This window comes from Periophthalmus magnuspinnatus, chromosome 12 (assembly GCF_009829125.3).
Source record: "Periophthalmus magnuspinnatus isolate fPerMag1 chromosome 12, fPerMag1.2.pri, whole genome shotgun sequence".
In the NCBI taxonomy this organism is placed as follows: domain Eukaryota; kingdom Metazoa; phylum Chordata; class Actinopteri; order Gobiiformes; family Gobiidae; genus Periophthalmus; species Periophthalmus magnuspinnatus.
This window is the reverse complement of record NC_047137.1, coordinates 3,712,874-3,732,025: the sequence shown is the minus strand read 5'-3', so window position 1 is coordinate 3,732,025 and position 19,152 is coordinate 3,712,874. Positions and strand designations below refer to the sequence as shown.

At 39.2% G+C, this 19,152-nt stretch overlaps 2 protein-coding genes across 3 annotated transcripts; one reads left to right on the top strand and one right to left on the bottom strand.

Annotated features, from left to right (window-relative positions):
• The first annotated feature begins 23 nt into the window (after window positions 1-23).
• lhx6a (LIM homeobox 6a) lies at window positions 24-10,745 on the top strand. 2 transcript variants are annotated; one of them, XM_033976156.2, is made up of 9 exons: window positions 24-441; window positions 1,346-1,417; window positions 1,958-2,140; window positions 2,875-2,996; window positions 8,338-8,558; window positions 8,862-8,962; window positions 9,043-9,138; window positions 9,336-9,510; window positions 9,586-10,745. In XM_033976156.2, the coding sequence occupies exons 1-9, from the start codon at window positions 364-366 to the stop codon at window positions 9,663-9,665; spliced, it is 1,128 nt and encodes a 375-aa protein (XP_033832047.1). In that variant the 5' UTR covers window positions 24-363; the 3' UTR covers window positions 9,666-10,745. The 2 variants fall into 2 exon arrangements, with proteins under 2 accessions (XP_033832047.1, XP_055081713.1); XM_055225738.1 differs by having other exon boundaries at window positions 8,341-8,558; window positions 9,586-10,266.
• A 221-nt stretch (window positions 10,746-10,966) lies between these two features.
• morn5 (MORN repeat containing 5) lies at window positions 10,967-19,142 on the bottom strand. The gene is made up of 5 exons (XM_033976393.2): window positions 18,841-19,142; window positions 18,490-18,637; window positions 17,747-17,858; window positions 17,516-17,647; window positions 10,967-11,246 (listed from the first exon to the last, which is right to left on the bottom strand). Exons 1-5 carry the CDS (start codon window positions 18,885-18,887, stop codon window positions 11,149-11,151), a joined length of 537 nt encoding a protein of 178 aa, XP_033832284.1. The 5' UTR covers window positions 18,888-19,142; the 3' UTR covers window positions 10,967-11,148.
• Between the last annotated feature and the right edge of the window lie 10 nt (window positions 19,143-19,152).

The following is a 19,152-nucleotide window of genomic DNA, read 5'->3' as shown; positions in this document are numbered from 1 at the left end:
TGAAAACAGTCAACCCACAAACTTTCACTGCGCAGCCCCGCACAGAGGCATTCCCTGACTTGTGTGCGGACTGTCCGCAGCAGTGCGTCTGCAGCCTCAGTAACACACAAGCTGCCAGCCTCTCAAAGTGATTCACTTCCTTTGGTCCAAAGTGGAGAGGAGGAACAGAGAGTGGAGAACACTACGCCTAGGCTCTGCACACTTCACACATTATCAGTAGTGGGTCAGCAAGTAAGAGTCTGATTGAACACAGCCCAATGCGCCCTGGGTCCATGCGAGCTTTGGATGTACCAGTTTTGACGCCGTTCGTCGACTCGTCATCGCACTCCCGACTTTGGACTCGGTGCGAGGCTCCGAGGGTACATGTACTGGAAAAATGAAGCGTTATCCCCTCTCTCCGAGGGAAATAAGATTTTGTCCGAGGGGATTCCCACAAAGCAGGTAATTACTATGGATCACACTGAACTTGATTTTAAAATGGTTAAGACAACATTTAATGCAGCAGACCTTGCTGTTATTTCCTTTACCGATATTTTCATTGCTCACTTGTTCTTATAGCCTAGTTCCACTTACTTTATGGGGTAATATATATATATATATATATATATATATATATATATATATATATATATATATATATATATATATATATATATATATATATATATATATATATATATATATATATATATATATATATATATATATATATATATATATATATATATATATATATATATATATATATATATATATATATATATATATATGATTCCAATTTGTCTTAATGAAGCTAAAGTCTCAGGCCTGTTTGAAGCTTGGCGCGGACTTGTGGCCTTGCATTAGTCTATATATGTATTGAACAACACAGCTCCGTGCAACTTTCAGTTGATCCTTATCCCTGAAATGTCACAGCATGTTTTTTGTTTTTTGTTTTTTTACTTTAGTGCGACTGGGCCATCTCTAAATAGCCGGTTTTGCGTTGTTTGTGAGCGCTGCGATTTCTCCCGGGAAGAATTACGTTGTAATTATAACCATTAAAAATCAAATTTGCAATTCTTCGGTGACCCGTTGGCTTCCGGTGATTGACAGTTGAAATTGACACTCTGGTTCCCTCTTATATGCCTGCTCCGCGTTTGGAGCTATTTGTAATTGCAGGTAACCCACAGCCCCCACCCCCACCACTCTATGTGTCTCCCAAAGAGAACAGTTGTGATCCGTTTGTGAGCAGGCCATATTGTGGACGAATTATTTAAAACGTGTCTTTTGTGGGTACCACAACTTGTTATAGCCATTTACGCAGATCCAACACTGCCTCTAATGTTCACCGCGGGATGTTGTCTAGGTGATCTGCACCGAGCACGAGGGCACACCGGGAGTCACGCGCCGCTTCACCGACCCCCAGCACGCGCCGATGGTGAGGCTTCTTTGTAATTTGCCAAATATAAACGCTAATGTCAGAAACCGACTGCCCATGCCCATAAAGCGCAATTTTGGAAAACAGCAACGATTGGCCATCCACTAGTTCATATCAAATTTTGAGCTACTAAAACGTGGCAAATCACTAGGCATATATATATTCATATATATATTTTACAGCATTCAAAGATGCTTGCGTTTTGGCCTGATTAACACAGCCTACACGGCCCGCTGTTTATGAAGAGGTATTGGGTAATTTTGATTGTTTATTACAGATTTCTAAATCGACAGTATGGGCTAAACTCAACTAAACAGGCCAGCCAACTTTCAGTGAATGTTTATGACCTAATAGTGCTGGAAAAATTCGCCAAAGGCCTTAAGGTTATACACTTTTTTAAGAACACATAGCCTAGCTATTTTACGCATGATAAATGCCTTTCTTTTGATTTCTGTGTTATCAGTCTATTTAGCCTCTGCTTTCACTATGAGTAACTCTGCCCTGATTTTGTCCTGTTGTCCTCTGGACTGTTTGGTGCAGTCTCATTCGGACGCAGAGTCCCAGAGGTCTAACATGGAGCGGGAGGACACGCGCTCGTCTCCCAGCACACCGTCCACGCCGTCAGCGTGCTCGCCCACGTCCACGGCCAGCTCCGTTCCGTCCACGGGGAAGAATGTGTGTGCCAGCTGCGGCCTGGAGATCCTCGACCGATACTTGCTCAAGGTCAGTCCAAATAAATGGATTTGGAATGAAATTAGAAGTAAGTAATTAGTAGCAAAGTAATAACGGACAAAATTGAACGTATACGTTCTTAAATATATGGTCTTTAGAATATTTACCTTTTGGTACGTATGTCTGGGAATAAATTATTAATACAAAAATAATAATAACCAAAGCTCTATAACTGCGTTAAATCACAAAAGACAGACTCACTATTTGACAGACACAACATAGATGTTTCGGTTTCAGGGGCCTCATGTATCGGAGTTGTCGCGTGTGCTCGTGTATATCTCGATACGCAGTGCTTGCAATTTTCACCAAGAAAACCTATAAAATGTGAATATTCCAACATGTCCTAGTTTCATGTTGTTGAATCATCTTGTATTTTCAATGGGATCGTTTGAAGAAAATGTGGCACGTGGTTTTCTTGCTTCACAGCATGTATATTTGTAGCTCTTTCTCGAAGGGTGATTAAATATTATTGCCATTCAATCTTTTTTTTTATTTTTTTTATTAGGCTATTGCAGCGTATTGTTGTTGAAATGTTAATAGGCCTAATTTAGGGCAACATTTATTGTAGGCCTATTCGACGGTCTTAAAAATATTCAGAAATGTTCAGAAATGCACAAGGTAGTGTCAGGCACATTTAGATCTTATAACTATGGATTATTGTTATTGATGTTTGTGGTAAAGCCATAATGACGCTGATAGCCTGACAGTCTTGTGCGTGCGCGCAGGTGAACAACCTCATATGGCACGTGCGCTGCCTGGAGTGTTCAGTGTGCAGGACGTCGCTACGTCAGCACAGCAGCTGCTACATCAAGAACAAGGAGATCTTCTGTAAAATGGATTATTTCAGGTAGGGTAAGTCTCTGACGCATGTTTCTACAAACACCAGTAACGTCTTTACACGCACACACTGTTACGCACGCTTTTCTAAATGAATGCAGGCGACCTCGCGCTCCTTTTAGATCTTTCAATGAGCCCAACGGTCTGTAACAAAATGTAGTTGAAAGATACACCATTGTTTTGTCTCCAACTGCACGAACAGTTCGGTGCAATGGAGAGAGCTCGTTAACCGCACCTGCATTAGGCCTACTGTAAACATGAAACTAACACTTTCCTATTTAAATAGGCTACAGTCTACAGAACAGCTTAGGTGACATACTGAGTTTGGTCAAATGACAAACTTGACATTTGTTTAGTAAGGACTGGAGAAGGCTATTTTATCTGTGGGATTCGGGAGCAACGAGTGGAAATTACCGGAAATCTAGAAGATGCGAGCTCAGGCAATAAGCAATGGGACATAGACCAAAGCACACGGCCGCACATTTCTGACAAAAATATGTTTATATGAATTATCTGAAACTTTTTTGAAAGAGGAGCAAAGTTAATGGTTATTTATTTATTTTACAAATTCATCAACATTATTCCTATTATTGGCTATTTTATAGTTTACTTATATCATATTGTTTACTTCTATTATACTTCTATTATACGTAATTGCTACAGGAAAAAAAAACAGTTGGGTTTTGTTTCTGTATTTATTATTATTATTATTATTATTATTATTATTATTATTATTATTATTATTATTATTATTATTATTATTATTATTATGTAAGTAGTAGTAGTAGTAGTATTATCAGTATTATTTTAAAAACAACAACAAAACAAAAAAACAAACAAAAACAAAACAAAACATATTTATTATTAAATAAAATGATTTTAGTCATCAACAATAAATAGTCAGTAGATGGGTGCATGACTCCCTCACATCAGTCTGGATTGGAGTATTTTCTTTAGGCTTAGAAGGTTTTTAGTGGAGCACAGACCGTGTTAAAGATGGCATGTTGATGGTTTTCAATTGAACTCTCACAGACAGAGAAATAACGTGAGGATTTAAACAGTAATCCAGGGCTAAATTTACTTAAACACTTAAATGTTTAGCTTTGCACAACCACATGCAAATTGAATTTGTATGCAGTGTGTGTCACCCACTGTGGCACTCAAGAGGAGCTGTGGGTGCAATACTTTGGATTTATGTTTAAACAATAATGTATTCTACATTGTCAATGTGACCACAAATGAAAATAATCACAGACGTAAAAGCAGCAGCAAAACAATTCACAAAAAAGTGAATGAAAGAGAAGATCAAATTCTGAATTATTGCAATTAGTTTGTGTGGCAGCTGTGGTACTTGAGGGTAATCTGGGTACACTCAGAAACTGTGTTTTGAAACTTAATTTAGAGCTGTAGAATGTTTCAGAAACACACAGCCATCAACCATAGGCGACATTTATAGTCAGACAGACATTTATAATGCGACCAGCAATTAATCTTTTCCATAGCACCAAAGGACTGCACCAGAAATGAGACAGTATACAAGTGCCATTGTCAACATAAGCAGCCGTAGAATAGTGTGCAGATAACAGCCTCTTTTGAGCGGCTCCCCTCGGCAGTGACAAACACACACTGATATTTTTGTTTGTTTGTGCATGGCCAGCAGCTGCCAGTCATTTTGGTCGGTTTCTTCTTTAAGTGATATTCTACCTTCATGTGGGCCTTCTCTGTGCACACTGAACACTTAGTTTGAGAGTAGATGTAAAGCATCTACTGTAGTCCTACTTATTTACTTATCACAGGCTTGAAAAGATACACACCTCAAAGAAAAAGTTCAGAAACAATTAAACCCAAGCAAATACTATGATAAGTAGCCTAAATGTAACTGTGTGGTAAAAGGACTTTAGTACAGTACAGTGTCTCAAGCCAACATAGTACATTTTTAGTAAAATTAAAGGCTTATATGGAATAAAATGTATATAAATGTGTTTTGCTTGTTTTTTTTTTTTGCCCATGAAAAGCTCCCATGACAAATACATTTTATTACAACAAGATCTCATTCTGTCAAATGTTAAAGTAGACAAAGAGGTTTTTGATTCAGGACAAAATTAAATGAAATAATTAAATAAAGACAATACATAAAACAAATTTAATAAAATGTACTACTTCAACATTACTATCAAAATTACTATATTTATAAATGCAATATATAGTATTTAATATAGTTTTGAAAATGGCCTTACACACAAATGGAAATAGAAATGGAGACAGTAGTTGACTACTTTGATGTATTTTCAAATAGAAAAATCATATTGAATTTTGAGCTTTTTCAGTATCAATATTAAGTTTGAAATTGTAGCTTTATTATACTCAGTGCTGTGACATCACTATAGTACTATGAATATGTGCACTGATTTACTATCGTCGTTAACTCTATAACATTAGAATAAGACTGCACTGGACCAGTTCAATGACTTAAGTTCATCTGGCTGCCTTAAACCTCTGGAGATATTTTCTTTGTGTCAGCCTCTCATCTGGAGCTGGACTGACAGCTGCTTTAATGGGGTGTAATAGCAGGAAATCAGAGCGGCTTTCCCTCTGAATACATGTGTATTTGTGGGGGAGGGGTCAGGTGGAAGGAGGAAATCGAGGCAGGGGACAGAGCGCAAGTTGAGCCTCTGTCAGGCCTTGGGGGCCCAACGTACACATTCATACACATGAAGCATCTATGAAACATCCCCCTCTCTCACAGCCGCCTTCCCTCACAGCCCCCTTCTCTCACAGCACCCCCTCCCTCACAGCACGGCCCACACAGGAAGTGCAGGGCTGCATTAATCAGGGGCACGCTGAGGTAGTGCCACTGTAACTAGAGTCCATGTGGAGCTCCTACAATACCAGTGCGTTTGTATAACTGTAATTAGAATCAACCCACCACTGACAGGCTGCTCCTGTCTCCATAGTAACTTATATTATTCTGCAAACAACAAGTACTAACTAGCAGTGTCTGTAAATATTAAAGTAAAATATAAGATATATATATATATATATATATATATATATATATATATATATATATATATATATATATATATAGAGAGAGAGAGAGAGAGAGAGAGAGAGAGAGAGAGAGAGAGAGAGAGAGAGAGAGAGAGAGAGGTGGCCAGTAATGAGTTACATTGATTTGAGTAACTTTGAATATATTGTACTCCAATGAGTAGATTTATTTATTGTAGGTTATTATTATTATTATTATTATTATTATTATTATTATTATTATTATTATTATTATTATTTTATTATGTTATTATTTTATTTATTTTAGATGTATATATCACACCATCATTTTTACTTCTACAATTGAAGTTACAGAAATTGTCACTGTGTTTTAGTGTCTCAGTCAGAAGCTTGAATAGTAATTTGTATAACTGTTTACACAATAATTTATTTGCATCACTATACTTCTGCTTTGTTTCAAATGTGGTAATATTATTTTTAAGTCGGTTAATGGTCCTTATACTTAAGGTCACATTAGCTCATGTTCAGCTAGTGCCTCTGAACAACACGGTCAGTACATAAAATCTCCCAAGAGAAATCTAATAAAGATTAAGTATCTCACTGTTTCAGAAATAAGCCACAAGACATGCAGCTCTTCCAGTGCCTCTTTCAGCAGCAGGTGAACTGCTGTTAGAAAAGACCGATAAAAGAGCCAATAGAAGCTTTGTGTGGTGTGGGCTTTGCATCCCGGGGGTGAGATAGGGGATGTGAGGATTGACATTTCTCCAAAGTAAACACCAGGTTCTTGGGACAAACCCAAATCGAGATATGAAAAAAAGAGGGCAGAACGAGGGAGGGGTCAGGGGAGCTACAAAAAGGGATGAATCTCTGCTTTTCTGGATTCTGTCTCAGAACATGAAACTGACAAGCTGTCATGCTAGATTAGCCACAATGTTCCACAATGTTTTCCTCTCTACTGTAAGACCAGACAGGAATTCTCCAAAACAATCTAAACGATATATACATGAAGTAAGCCACAGAGTCCATTTGTCTCTGCAAGGGCTATATTGAGTTATAGGAAACTTGTTAGTTAGCTTGGCCATACGCAGCAACATACCCTGTAAATGCTATTAAAATGATTCAATTTTAAAGTCAATGCAATGCCAAAACTAAAAAAAAAAAAAAAAAAATACAAATATTAACATGTTTTTAAAGTGGTCACCGATGTCAGATACGCACAGCTTTACTATTGCAGGAAAACAAGCATGTAGAAGCTTTTGGAGCTGTCTGGATGATATGCTTTCATTGTAGATAGAGTGGAATGGAGTGCATGTAGACTGTGCCAAACCCCATCTCTCGACAGCCCTCATGCTCTCTGCTCTCCTCCACTCTCCTCCGCTCTCCTCCGCTCTCCTCCACTCTCCTCCGCTCTCCTCCGCTCTCCTTCTCTCTCCTCCGCTCTCCTCCGCTCTCTTCTCTCCACTGCTCTTGTGGTGCCATTGATGTTCTCTGTCACTATGCTATTTTCCCAAGCACTACACTACCACTATCACACACTCATCTACTTCCCTCAATCTCTGCTCCTGATGTATTTTTTCACTCTTATTTTCATTGAGCTGATTTTCCCTTGGTATTCTATAGGGTTCACAATATGTCATAATTTTTAATACACTTCATAAATAAATAAATAGATAGATAGTAAATAATCTAGTTATTTATTTATCTATCTGTCTATCTAGGATACCAACCACAGATAATTTTATATATATATATATATATATATATATATATATATATGAACTGATTAGATTAGAAAATCATGAATATAAAACCAAGCTGCCCATTAGCTACAGAGAACCCGGTCTATGCTGACTATTCTGATGCTGTTGAAGTGCATGCACCACCCACTCCATGGTCTTAAGGTGCATCAGGTGGTTTAAGTTTAGATGCTGCCTGACCTCACTGTTGCTATCGGTTACAGCAGGACGATTTAAAGTGATGTCATGCAGGGCTTTCTTCCTCTCCAGTTTACTGTGTGTTGGTGTGTGTGTACATGTCACGGTCTTCATGCATCAAGCAGGAAATTGCAGGTGTTGGTTTGTTTGCATTCAAGGCTCAGCTTGCAGCCACAGTCAGGGCGCTTTCTGAAGGCCAAGTCCTCCTCAAGGGGCTCTTCCTTAAGACCTGACGTTCTGCTAAGGGCTTAGGTTAAAAAATCCATTCTATGTTCCAGGTTAGAACTCTGCTTTAGCCTAGTTGCTTTGTCCATCACTAATTATCAGGAATGTAATAAGTTGCTTTTACATCAACTTCATTCCTCTAATCCTTGTGTTCTTCTGTTGTTGTCTCTCCCTCTTCTACAGTAGGTTCGGTACTAAATGTGCCCGCTGTGGCCGTCAGATTTATGCCAGCGATTGGGTGCGGCGTGCGAGGGGTAATGCATACCACTTGGCCTGCTTCGCCTGTTACTCGTGTAAGAGGCAGCTGTCCACAGGAGAAGAGTTTGGTCTGGTGGAGGAGAAGGTGTTGTGCAGGATCCATTATGACACTATGGTGGAGAACCTCAAAAGGGCAGCAGAGAGCGGTGAGTATCAAAGTAGTAGTAGGCCAGACTTTAACCTCCCACACTGCCCAGAACATATGCTTCATGTCACAATGCAAGACCAGATATTACATAGTGTATTCAGTGTTACATGTCTTGTTTTTGTGGTTTTGATTAGAGGCTGCAAAGGCCTGGACAATTTCAAAAATTCAGTTCAAGTATGTCTTAAATGAAATAATTTACTGTCAACCCAGGTTCACATGTGTCCCAGGACAACATTAAAATTTGTTTTTAATTAGTCCACAACTACTCTGTTTTTTGTACAACTTTTCTGCTTATTTTCAGGCAATGGCATAACATTAGAAGGAGCCGTTCCAACAGAACAAGACAGCCAGCCCAAACCAGCCAAAAGGGCACGGACATCGTTCACGGCAGAACAGCTACAGGTCTGGCTCTTTGGTTTAACCAATAAAACAGCATGTTTTACACATACTGTATATGACTCAGATGTGCAACCTTTATGCAGATTATGCAGGCACAGTTTGCCCAAGACAACAATCCTGATGCCCAAACACTACAGAAGCTAGCGGACATGACCGGCCTCAGCAGAAGAGTCATACAGGTTTGTATGGATCAGTTAAAAGAACATAACATGGTGCACGCTAATGCTGATAATTGGTATATTTTGTTCTGTTGGATTGGGTAGTTGTAATTATTATTAATTTATGTTTCCAGTAGACATACTTCAGATTGTGTCTAAAAGCTATACTTTTCCTATACACTGCATGAGTGACTTCTGGTTGTGATACATCTTCATAGGTGTGGTTTCAAAACTGCAGAGCAAGACATAAAAAGCATACACCCCAGCACAGTGGAGCACCCCAAGGCCACCCCCAGTCAAGGATCCCCTCCTCTCTGCCTGATGAACTGCACTACTCGCCCTTTGGGAGTTCGGAGCGGGCCCGCATGGTAGCTCTTCACGGGTACATCGACAGTGAGTTTTTCTTTATCAAAAATAATTAAAAATATATTATTAATAAATAAGGTGACGCATTTCTGTGTTTTGTAGGTCATCCTTTTTCAGTGTTGACCTCTCAGAGTCTATCCCACCCAGCCATGTCACTGCCACAGCTTCCACTCAGCCGCTAGCACTCCACCGTGAAAGCAATGACCCCTGACCTCCTAATCCTAACCCTGACCTAGCATTAGCAAACGAAGTGTTAGAGAGGAGTCAGCATGGAAGAAGTCTCACTCAACTCAGTCATAGCGTGGAAATAATAAAAAAGTCCTTATTTTGTAGACCTGGTAAGGACCAGAAGAGCCCATCAGCTGCCGCTCTATACACTTTGAAAACAGCAAGCGACTGAAAGCCTTGTAAAGGACTGCATCACATTCGGCCTGTGACTATTACAGTGGGAGCCTGAAGGAATGACATTGGAAGCAGGACTGAAGCGTTGTGTTATTTCAATTGTGAAGATAAACAAAGAGGTGGACTTTTAAAGACAGAACGGTTGAGGTAAGGGCCTTCTCTGTTTTTTCTTTGGGTAAATATGAAGGAAATTTAATGTTAACTGTAGCCACTTCTCTGGTATTTTGCCTCAAAATGTATTTCTTTTCCCCAAATAACAGCTCAGATTTTCAAAATTTTGAGAAAACAATCTGTGCCTTACATTTATAGGTGTTTCAGATTAACAGCTTTTGGAATTGCTGAAAATAATATGCCATTGTTCCAGTCTTGTAATTACAGTATTAGTCCAAAATTAGTTTTTGTTTTGTATTTTAATCCTAGGATGCTATTTTGGAATGTTTTATTTCAAGATTGATTTAAGATGAGGCATTAGTATTGGTACATTGACACAAACGAGGCATGTACATATAGTTAGGTGTGTATGTGAGCGAGAGTGTTGTGTTGGCAAAGGTAAAAGTCTTTATGTAGTGGCAGTTTGATAAGATCCAGCAAACCTCAATGTTCTAATTGTATTTATTGAGACTGTAAATTCTTGTAAAGCACTTTCCCCTGTAAATGTTTGGTTTTGTTAAAAAAAAACAATAAGAAAACAAAAAACTTATTTGATAGACCATGCATCTTAAATGTTTTGTGTAATGAAATGCAATAAATTAAAATGTGACATTTCAGTGGACATTTCTGGGGTCGCAGGCGTAGTTACAAGCATAACACATGTGAATTCTTGTGTAGATCTATTGTTATCTGTCATAAAGGAATCAAAGACTTAGGTATTTACTTCAAAGTTCACATTAAAATGTGTCACATGCACAAGCATAAGCAGAATTAAATTATGACATTTTTTACATTTGAATAAATTCCAGATATTAGCTATTTTTAAAACATTTTATTTGAGTTGTGACAATTTTTGTAAATTTTGAGTTGACATTTTTTTACACCTGCAGTATATAATACTGAGACAATGAATAGAGACATCTCAAAAATGCTGGGGTGTAATTTCTGGATAAAGTACCACTGTTGTTTTTCAGTCACTGTAAGTGAAAATCATGTGTGGAAAAATAATATTTGGGCAGTACCCAAATGTCTTAAAACAATCAAAACATTTACCAAACAATCTTATGAATCCACCTAGTAGAAAAGTGTACTTGCATATATTCATAGAGTTATTTATTTCACGAGGCTGCTGACCTCATTATTGGATCCAATGCATTCTTCCTCCCAGGCTGTCCTACATGTCCGTACGATCCACGCATGCTCACGGTCTTCTGTTAACAAAAAAATAAATGTTTTATTGATAAGTCAGAGTTTGACCTGTAGCCCTTATGTGTGACTGTAGCCAACCGCTCTGATTGACATGGACTGGTTTATAAAAGGCACTCACAGATCAATGCCTTTTCTTGTCGCGACTTAAAGCATTGTTATTAGCATGCCTAACCACTACTGGCAGCACAATGAAACCACAGGTCACTCTGCATGTCACAGGCTGCCACACGCTCAAGTGGCATTCAAGTCTTGGGTAAATTTGTCAAATCAAGATAAGCCTGACAATTAGGAGAAAATAACTTCTTGTAGCCACTTCAGACACCTACAAACAATAACGGCATGGTCCTAAAAACCAAGTAACAGCTAGAAGAGCTGATAGTAAACCAGTTTTTCATTGTTAAGCAGAAACGAGTAGCTAATTGCAGGGGAAGTGAGCGTTCTCTGGAGCACATGCATGCAGCTGCACACACTTGAGTGGCGCGGGCCTCTCCCCCAGGTTGCAGGACGCGTGGGCTCTCTTTGTGCACACGAGCAGGTCTGCAGAGCTCTGTGATTGTGTGTAATTGGCCTGCAGAACTAACAGCCTCTTCAACTTTAACTCCCACCTGATCGGAGGTCATTGAACGTATCGGACCAAGGACAGCTGCCACACAAGGCCCGGACGAGTCTTTGTGACATTAAACATAGAGTAATTATTCTGGCCTCTGTGTTGCATAAACTCAACGCACACTGACCTCAATCAGCACAGCTCACTCTTAATGATAATTACATTGAGGCATTTTGATATTTGCTGTAATTTGAGCCTCTTCACTTTGTAAAGCGGCGTTTATGTCAGGATTAATTCCATGTCTAATTGAGTCTTTTTATGGTACAGGTGGCTGCTGTGTTTAGGGAATTTCCTGGAGCAACGAAACAATAACAGCAAATAATCATTTTGCATTACATTCTGACTTGTTCTCACTACACTGTATACCCCTTGAAGTCTTCTGCATCCCGACTTTAGTAATTCAATATCTCAGGTTGTACAGAGGCCAACATGAAGATCACACATTTTCATACAGTGAGATAGCCTCTTTTGGATGCCAGATAAGACACATTCATCTGTGTCATTCTGTTGATAAAATAAGCGTTGTTTTTGGAGGCTACACATGGCTTTCACTCTATCTGCAGAGCCATATTCTGTAATGAAGTGTGTGCTCACATGCAACAGGTGCCTGGTTGGGTCACTAACAAAACAGAACTGGAGAGGAATATGACTATAATAAGCAAAACAATGTATTTATTTAATTATGTTAATAAATGGCCCCAAACACATACATAATAATCTTATGTATTTTACTGGGAAGTAATTACAAATGTTACTACAGCTGAAAAGCTCCTATATAGAAATGAATAAATACATAACTAAATAAATCATAATTTATTCACTTATCAATTTCAAAGCAAAATTTATGAGTTGCTTTTGATTTGTTTTGTCTCAGGACCTGTGAAAATCGACTTTTTGGTTGGTTCATGTGGACACAATTGATAAGATTTCCCCATTAAAGCCATCTTTGTGTTTAATTAACTATTTCTATTGTTTAGTAAACTTTCTGCTCAATATCCGTCTGGCGAATAACAGCCTGTGTGTACAACCTTTGTGCAGTGAACACAGCACTGAGAGTGTGTGGAAGTGATAATGGCATCTTGTTTAAGTCTGTTTATCTTAATCCTTAAAATACACTCAGAGGGAAAAGTGTTTCCTTCCAGGCTAATAGCAGTGATTTACACGCACACACACACACACACCCACACACACGCACATATACACATTATGGAGATATACACATTATGGAGATATATATTACTACCATATATGAGACCAAAATAACGCATTTTGTGAAATAATGCATTTAAAATAAAAGCTCTGTCTTAAATCATAAACCCCCCTGTGACATTTGGGTTTGCTGACAACAGAAGTGTGTATCAGATGGCTTTATGTCTGTAGGAAACAGGAACAGTTTCAGTCACAGAATAAAGGTATGGTGATTTTATTCAACTTTTGAGTAAGTCTGTGTGCGGATGGTAAGTCTGATGGGACAGTACATGGCCCACTCACCAGAGGTGTTTTCCCAGGAGCCCACAGTTTGCAGACTCTCAAAAAGAAGCAGTTATTCCAGAAACAGGAAAGAGCTGCAAACCGAACACAACACATGGCCTCTTCTGGAGCTGCTGCTGCATCAGGACCACGTGTACACAGTGTGGCCGTCATTTACGAAATGTCTGTACGGTGAAATCAGTGCATATATTTGGTGTATGACCAAAATGAGGTGATCTCTGGGATTTAGCAAAATTGGCGCATGCTGTAAACGAATCATATGGCAGGTCTGGATGTGGCAGGCGTACCACATGCACCAATTTCAAACATACAGCAAAATGCAAAAGAAAACAACTTTTAACTGCATGTTATGTATTGCCCGTTAATATGTTTATTTTTAGGATCAGTTAAGCTAAAATGTAGTTTAATTATTGCAGTTTGGCTATCATAAGCTTTTTGCTACTATTGTTGAGGCTACCCTTTTATACTTTACAACACATACCAAGTTATCAACACGAGCTATGGATTAAAGCATAAAGAGCAGCATAACTTTGGATATAACTCGCTGCACATCAGCCCACAGCAGCAGCACATGCCTTCAGGTAGCAGCAGCAATAAACAGCTGTAAAGACACAGAAGCACTCACGACAGCGCCCTGTCTCTTTGGTCTGGACAGACCAGGGAATACGGTTCTCCGACACTCCTGCAGTGCCATCCTCATGCACGGGTTCTGGGTAAAGCGAGGCAGGCTGCACTGGTTCCAGACAGGGGAAGCAGTGGACTGGGTCTGAGCTGCTCTGTCCTGCCCTCACGTGTGCTTGGTTCTGAGGTGACAGCATCCGGACCCTAACACGAGTCCAGTCTGGGTGTCAGATCTTGTTCTGAGTGACAGCGTCCTCCGTGTGCTGGTTCCGTAAGGGGAAAGCTGGAACAGTGCCCAATGGAATAGGTCCGGGAGAGATGGCTGTCCTATCCTCCCCGGTTCTGAGGTGGGGCATAGATCCTGACTGAAATGTGGATCCGGATAGCTTGTTCTGAGCGACCTAAACCAGAACTGCTCTCCACTGGTTCAGGCATCTGAGTTTGGATCTAGTCCAACTCTAGCACATTTCTTACACTTATTACATGTAGGCCACACTATTATATTGATTTGGAAGTTAGATTATTAAATTAAGCTAAAATTAAATATTTATTAGTTATAAATGATTACCGTAAATTTCGGACTACAGAGCGCACCTTGATATAAGCCGCACCAGCTAAATTTGAAGAGAAAATCAATTTTGTACATATATAAGCCGCACCTGAATAAAAGCCGCAGGTTTTCATATTGTAACATGAGACATTTACACAGAAAGACGCTGCACCGACACGCTTTTTTTTAAACTGTGCCTGAAAATTGGCACCAACACGACAACAACACGGGATGAACACATCTGCAGGTTTAGAAAATAAAGCTGCACCAACACGGAAAATCTGCTTTTATTTCCTCTGAAAACTTTTGTCGTCTTTTTACATTGACCAAGTTGGATTCATTGATGTCGAGCTTACGTGCAGTGGCTCTATTTCAGGGGTCGGCAACTCGCGGCTCCGGAGCCGTATGCGCCTCTTTCAGCCTTATACTGCGGCTCTGCGTGGCTTGGGAACTGACACATACACAGCTCACAGTCCTGCGTAAAGAGCCCTGATTTTCAGACGTTGTGCGCACAGGGGTCAGGAGCAACTTTGGCCCGTCCCTAATGACACACTAATAAGCTCGTCCGTAGATGTATCATGAAAATCCTGCTGGAAATCGCCACAGAAATCTATTTGATGTAGTAGCAAGTATATTATCTGCTCTTGTCTCCGCGGTGACGTATCACGTATAACACATCAGACACGACGCACAAAAGTAGAGCCACAAGCGAGTGAAAATGAGCCAAAACAAAAGTCTTTGGAGATCTTTTTAACAAAGGGGAAAAGGACAACTGAGGAGCCAGAAGAAGAGACTACGACCTCCAAGAAAAAGAAAGATAAATTTAACAGACAATGCCTACTTAAAATCTGGGTTTGTCGCTACAGGTGACTCTCACGCACAGAGTCCGCTCTGCGTAACATACGGGAAAAGCAAATAAGGCAATGAAACCTTCAAAACTGCTTTGGCACATGGAGAATAAGCACCTGGGATTAAACGATACGCTACGAGTTTTTTTGTTGTTGTTTTTTTAAAGAAACTGCGGAGTAGAGTAGACATAATCACATAATCAGCGCGATGCATGATGCAGCGGTTTGGTGAGTTGTATTTTTTTAATGCACTTAAGTTGTTTTTGCCATATTTATCTGCCACGTGTAGAAGGCTTGTCCGTGAAAGTAAAACCTACATTATTCCGTTACATTATTGTTATTATACAGTGTTATCTTCATTTTAGATGTCAAAAAGTATTTGCGGCTCCCAGTGTTTTATTTTATGTGGAAAGTGGGTCCAAATGGCTCTTTGCGTGTTAAAGGCCGACCCCTGCTCTGTTTCCTTTCTGTTTCTTTATCTTAAAAACTGCATCATATCCATTTCATGATGCGCAAAATGATCGTTCAAAATCAAAACTAGTGAATTCTTCAGAGCAGAATCTTTCCCCACGTCTGTCTCACTTTTACGTTTACAGCTAGAGAGCGCCCCCCAGGGTCCGTTATCCAGTAAAATTCCATATATAAGCCGCACTGCTGTAAAAGCCGCAGGGTTCAAAGCGTGGAAAAAAAGTAGCGGCTTATAATCCGAAATTTACGGTATTTCTGCAATATCACATACTGCACTTACAGTGAGGCAAAACAACATATTTCTTCTTTTTTATGTAATTCTTTATGATTTCCTCTTCACACAAACGCAGCATTTTACCCTATTCCATACATTCATGTTGTAAATCCCGAGAGTGAAGCCACTTCAAGTATGAATATTTTGGGGCATTTCATTCAAATTATACTGGTTTTCATCCACTTTGTTTATCACAAGCTGCTCGTGCTTACGGCAGCATTGGAGCTCTGCGCACAGGTTCATAAATAATAATAAACGCCCCCTCTGTTGTATGTACAAATATACACCCAAATATACACCTTTCTCACTGAAATGTTAGTAAATCAGGGCCTGTATATAGCTGTATGCTCAATCACACACATTGACATGATCTGCTTCATTTGTAATCATGCAAATGCACTTTTTTTATTATTAGGAAAAACTGCTTTGTAAAACATGCATGTCATGACATAAAAATCCAGTATAATAAAGTATACTTAAAGGTTTAGATGCCAATGCATGGTCTTTCACCATACCATTAAACATTGACAGAATGTATACTTAATTTCTCAAAGACAACTATTGCTCCAGTACCAAAAATAAAACAAAACCTCTTGGGAAATATTAACAACAGATTCGATTGTTTTGGAAATTGGCCCTGGGCCAGGAAAAGCTGTTTGCTTACATTAGCAACTGTTACTAAGGAGCTTTGGGTCATACAGTTTCTATTTCTTAGCAACTTCAATCATTTTCAATGTAAGTCCATATGAGTGAGATCATGTAGCGATAGTGGGCTTGTCTTGCTTGGTTTCCTGTCTGTCTGACCCCAACAGTTGTGAGGGCAACTTAGGGAGCTCCTTCCTCAGTCTTTTGGAAGTATGAGTAAAAGAGATGTACTGTATGGGAGAGGGCTCTACCTTGTGTCCCATCAGAGCAACAAAGTTCTCATCCTGGACGGAAGCCACAGAGCAATAAATCCTGTCGTCACACCCACTCTGACAAATGTGCCTTCACCTTCCACAGACACGCAACTCTCTGCTGCACTGTGTTCACTGTGTTCACTATGTTAACGTTTTATAAACTACATATATTTAATATGAACCCAATTATCACTGATATGATCTTCACCAGACAAAAATGTTTATAGGGTTCATTGGGAATGAACATGTGTACTCTCTTCCTCCTCTTGTATCTTTTTCATTTATTTTGGAAAAGTAAGCTAACATTCTCTGATAAGACATTTGATGTGGTATAAGTTAAGAAAAAGAGCCAATAATAATCAGAGAAAGAATGTATGTGGTGTACATTTGTGAATTTAAGGTTTTGTGTAGAACACTGCTGATTCTATTATCTCAAGAAGATATTAAATGGATCTATAGCACTATATATTATTGTTGTATTAATAAAAGGATGTGTTGTTATTGTGTTCTAACCTGCATTCCTCAGGAATCTGCTTGTGTATGAGGTGACCACTCTGGTGGAGGGGTCATAGAATCCATCACCACAATCATAACAGCCATCGGGAATGACACGTGGAGGATGATGATCAGTCAGTTGGGATTCTCCTACACACAGAGACATTCCTTATTGAATATTTGTGGTGACAAACAAACATACAAATGTAAGGTACTTTAATTGAAAGATTAAATGACAAGACAGCCAACCTGCAGGTCTGAGCCCATTACACCTTTCAGAGTAAAAGCGCCGGTCATAACCATCACAGTAGTCCCACTCTTTCTCCTGATAGAGTAGCCCATCAGCAAACGTGAAAACTCCCTTGTAGAGATTAGAAACCATTAGATACTGTCTTTCAATATAGCAAAATCTGTTTCTTGTTACAGTCAAACAATACAGTGTACTTTTACAGCCACAACAAATCTCAATCACTACAAATTAACCACTCAAGAAAATAACACTTACAGTTTAATTTAAATGTTCTGTTAGTTGTCTAAACAATTTTATAAAACACTAAACAAGACTTTGAGTGACAGAAATATTGTTTGAAAGTAGAAGAGCATTTAGTGCAGGAGCTAAATTGTCTTTGTAATCAAGCATGCTTTGTAAGAGGGCACTGATGCAGGTGCAGAGAATTCTAAGACAAGGTTAGTCATGGTTCAAGCTTGCCATCAAATCACATGAACCACCCCTAGATGACAGTAATTGAATTGATGGCTGTTGTGGCAAAAAATCATGAAAGCTTGCATCGGACCCACAAGTACACATGTGAGAACAATATCTTCATGCACACAAAGGAGCTATATCTAATAACCACAACAATATTGGTGGATAATTGGTAAAAAAGTACCAGATGTAAGGAAAGCTATGACCAATGTGAAACACACAGTCGTACATGTGGAGACATACATTGTGACATCCATGCAGGGGACACACATGCTGGATTACTCACCTGTTTAGATATGCCGTTTTCCCAAGTGGCTTCATATTTACTTCCATTTGAAAAGTACAACATGCCCTTACCATGAAACATCCCATTTTTCATCTCGCCCACATACTGGGTCTCATTTGGAAAAGTATACCTCCCTTTTCCATCCATTCTGAAAGAAAGATTACTAAGTAAATCCAACCTGCGTTAGAGACTAAAATCACAGACAATAAACAAGAAGGCACACTTAGTTATGAACCTATGATCATGATGACTAATTTCATTGACTTACAAAAACACATCAAGCCTATTTAGATGGCCTGGGAAAGTTAACATAAAACGAGCCAAGATTGAAATGACAAAAACATATTTTACCTTCCATATTTCTGTTCCCCTTCATAGCTGCTCCCAATGAACTCCATTAATTTGTTCCTTTCGAGATATTAGAGCACAGTGCTTCTGGCAACTTGGGAGAGCTGTTATGTGGTGTCTCCATGACAACGGGAAAACTGGAGCAAGATAGGGTGGGAGTCTGTAAGCTACTTGACAACATGAATGCTTTGGAAATGTAAATATGGGGGCCTGAGTAGATCTTAAGCGAATATCTACAGGAACACCAAAGCAATTTTAATGTTTTAAGAGATTCGTTTCATTTTTGCTCTCAAGTCGCCATTTATTTCGTCATCA

Bases quoted from the DNA above. Each gene is read 5' to 3' on its own strand.
- morn5 (XM_033976393.2), bottom strand. From the start codon at position 18,887: ATGGAGTTCATTGGGAGCAGCTATGAAGGGGAACAGAAATATGGAAG. The intron at 17,859-18,489 runs GTGAGTAATCCA...AATCTCTACAAG, and splicing joins AAAACGGCATATCTAAACAG to GGAGTTTTCACGTTTGCTGA. The intron at 11,247-17,515 runs GTTAGAACACAA...TTTTGTTAACAG, and splicing joins CAGATTCCTGAGGAATGCAG to AAGACCGTGAGCATGCGTGG.
- lhx6a (XM_033976156.2), top strand. From the start codon at position 364: ATGTACTGGAAAAATGAAGCGTTATCCCCTCTCTCCGAGGGAAATAAG. The intron at 2,141-2,874 runs GTCAGTCCAAAT...GCGTGCGCGCAG, and splicing joins TCGACCGATACTTGCTCAAG to GTGAACAACCTCATATGGCA. The intron at 2,997-8,337 runs GTAGGGTAAGTC...CCTCTTCTACAG, and splicing joins TGTAAAATGGATTATTTCAG to TAGGTTCGGTACTAAATGTG.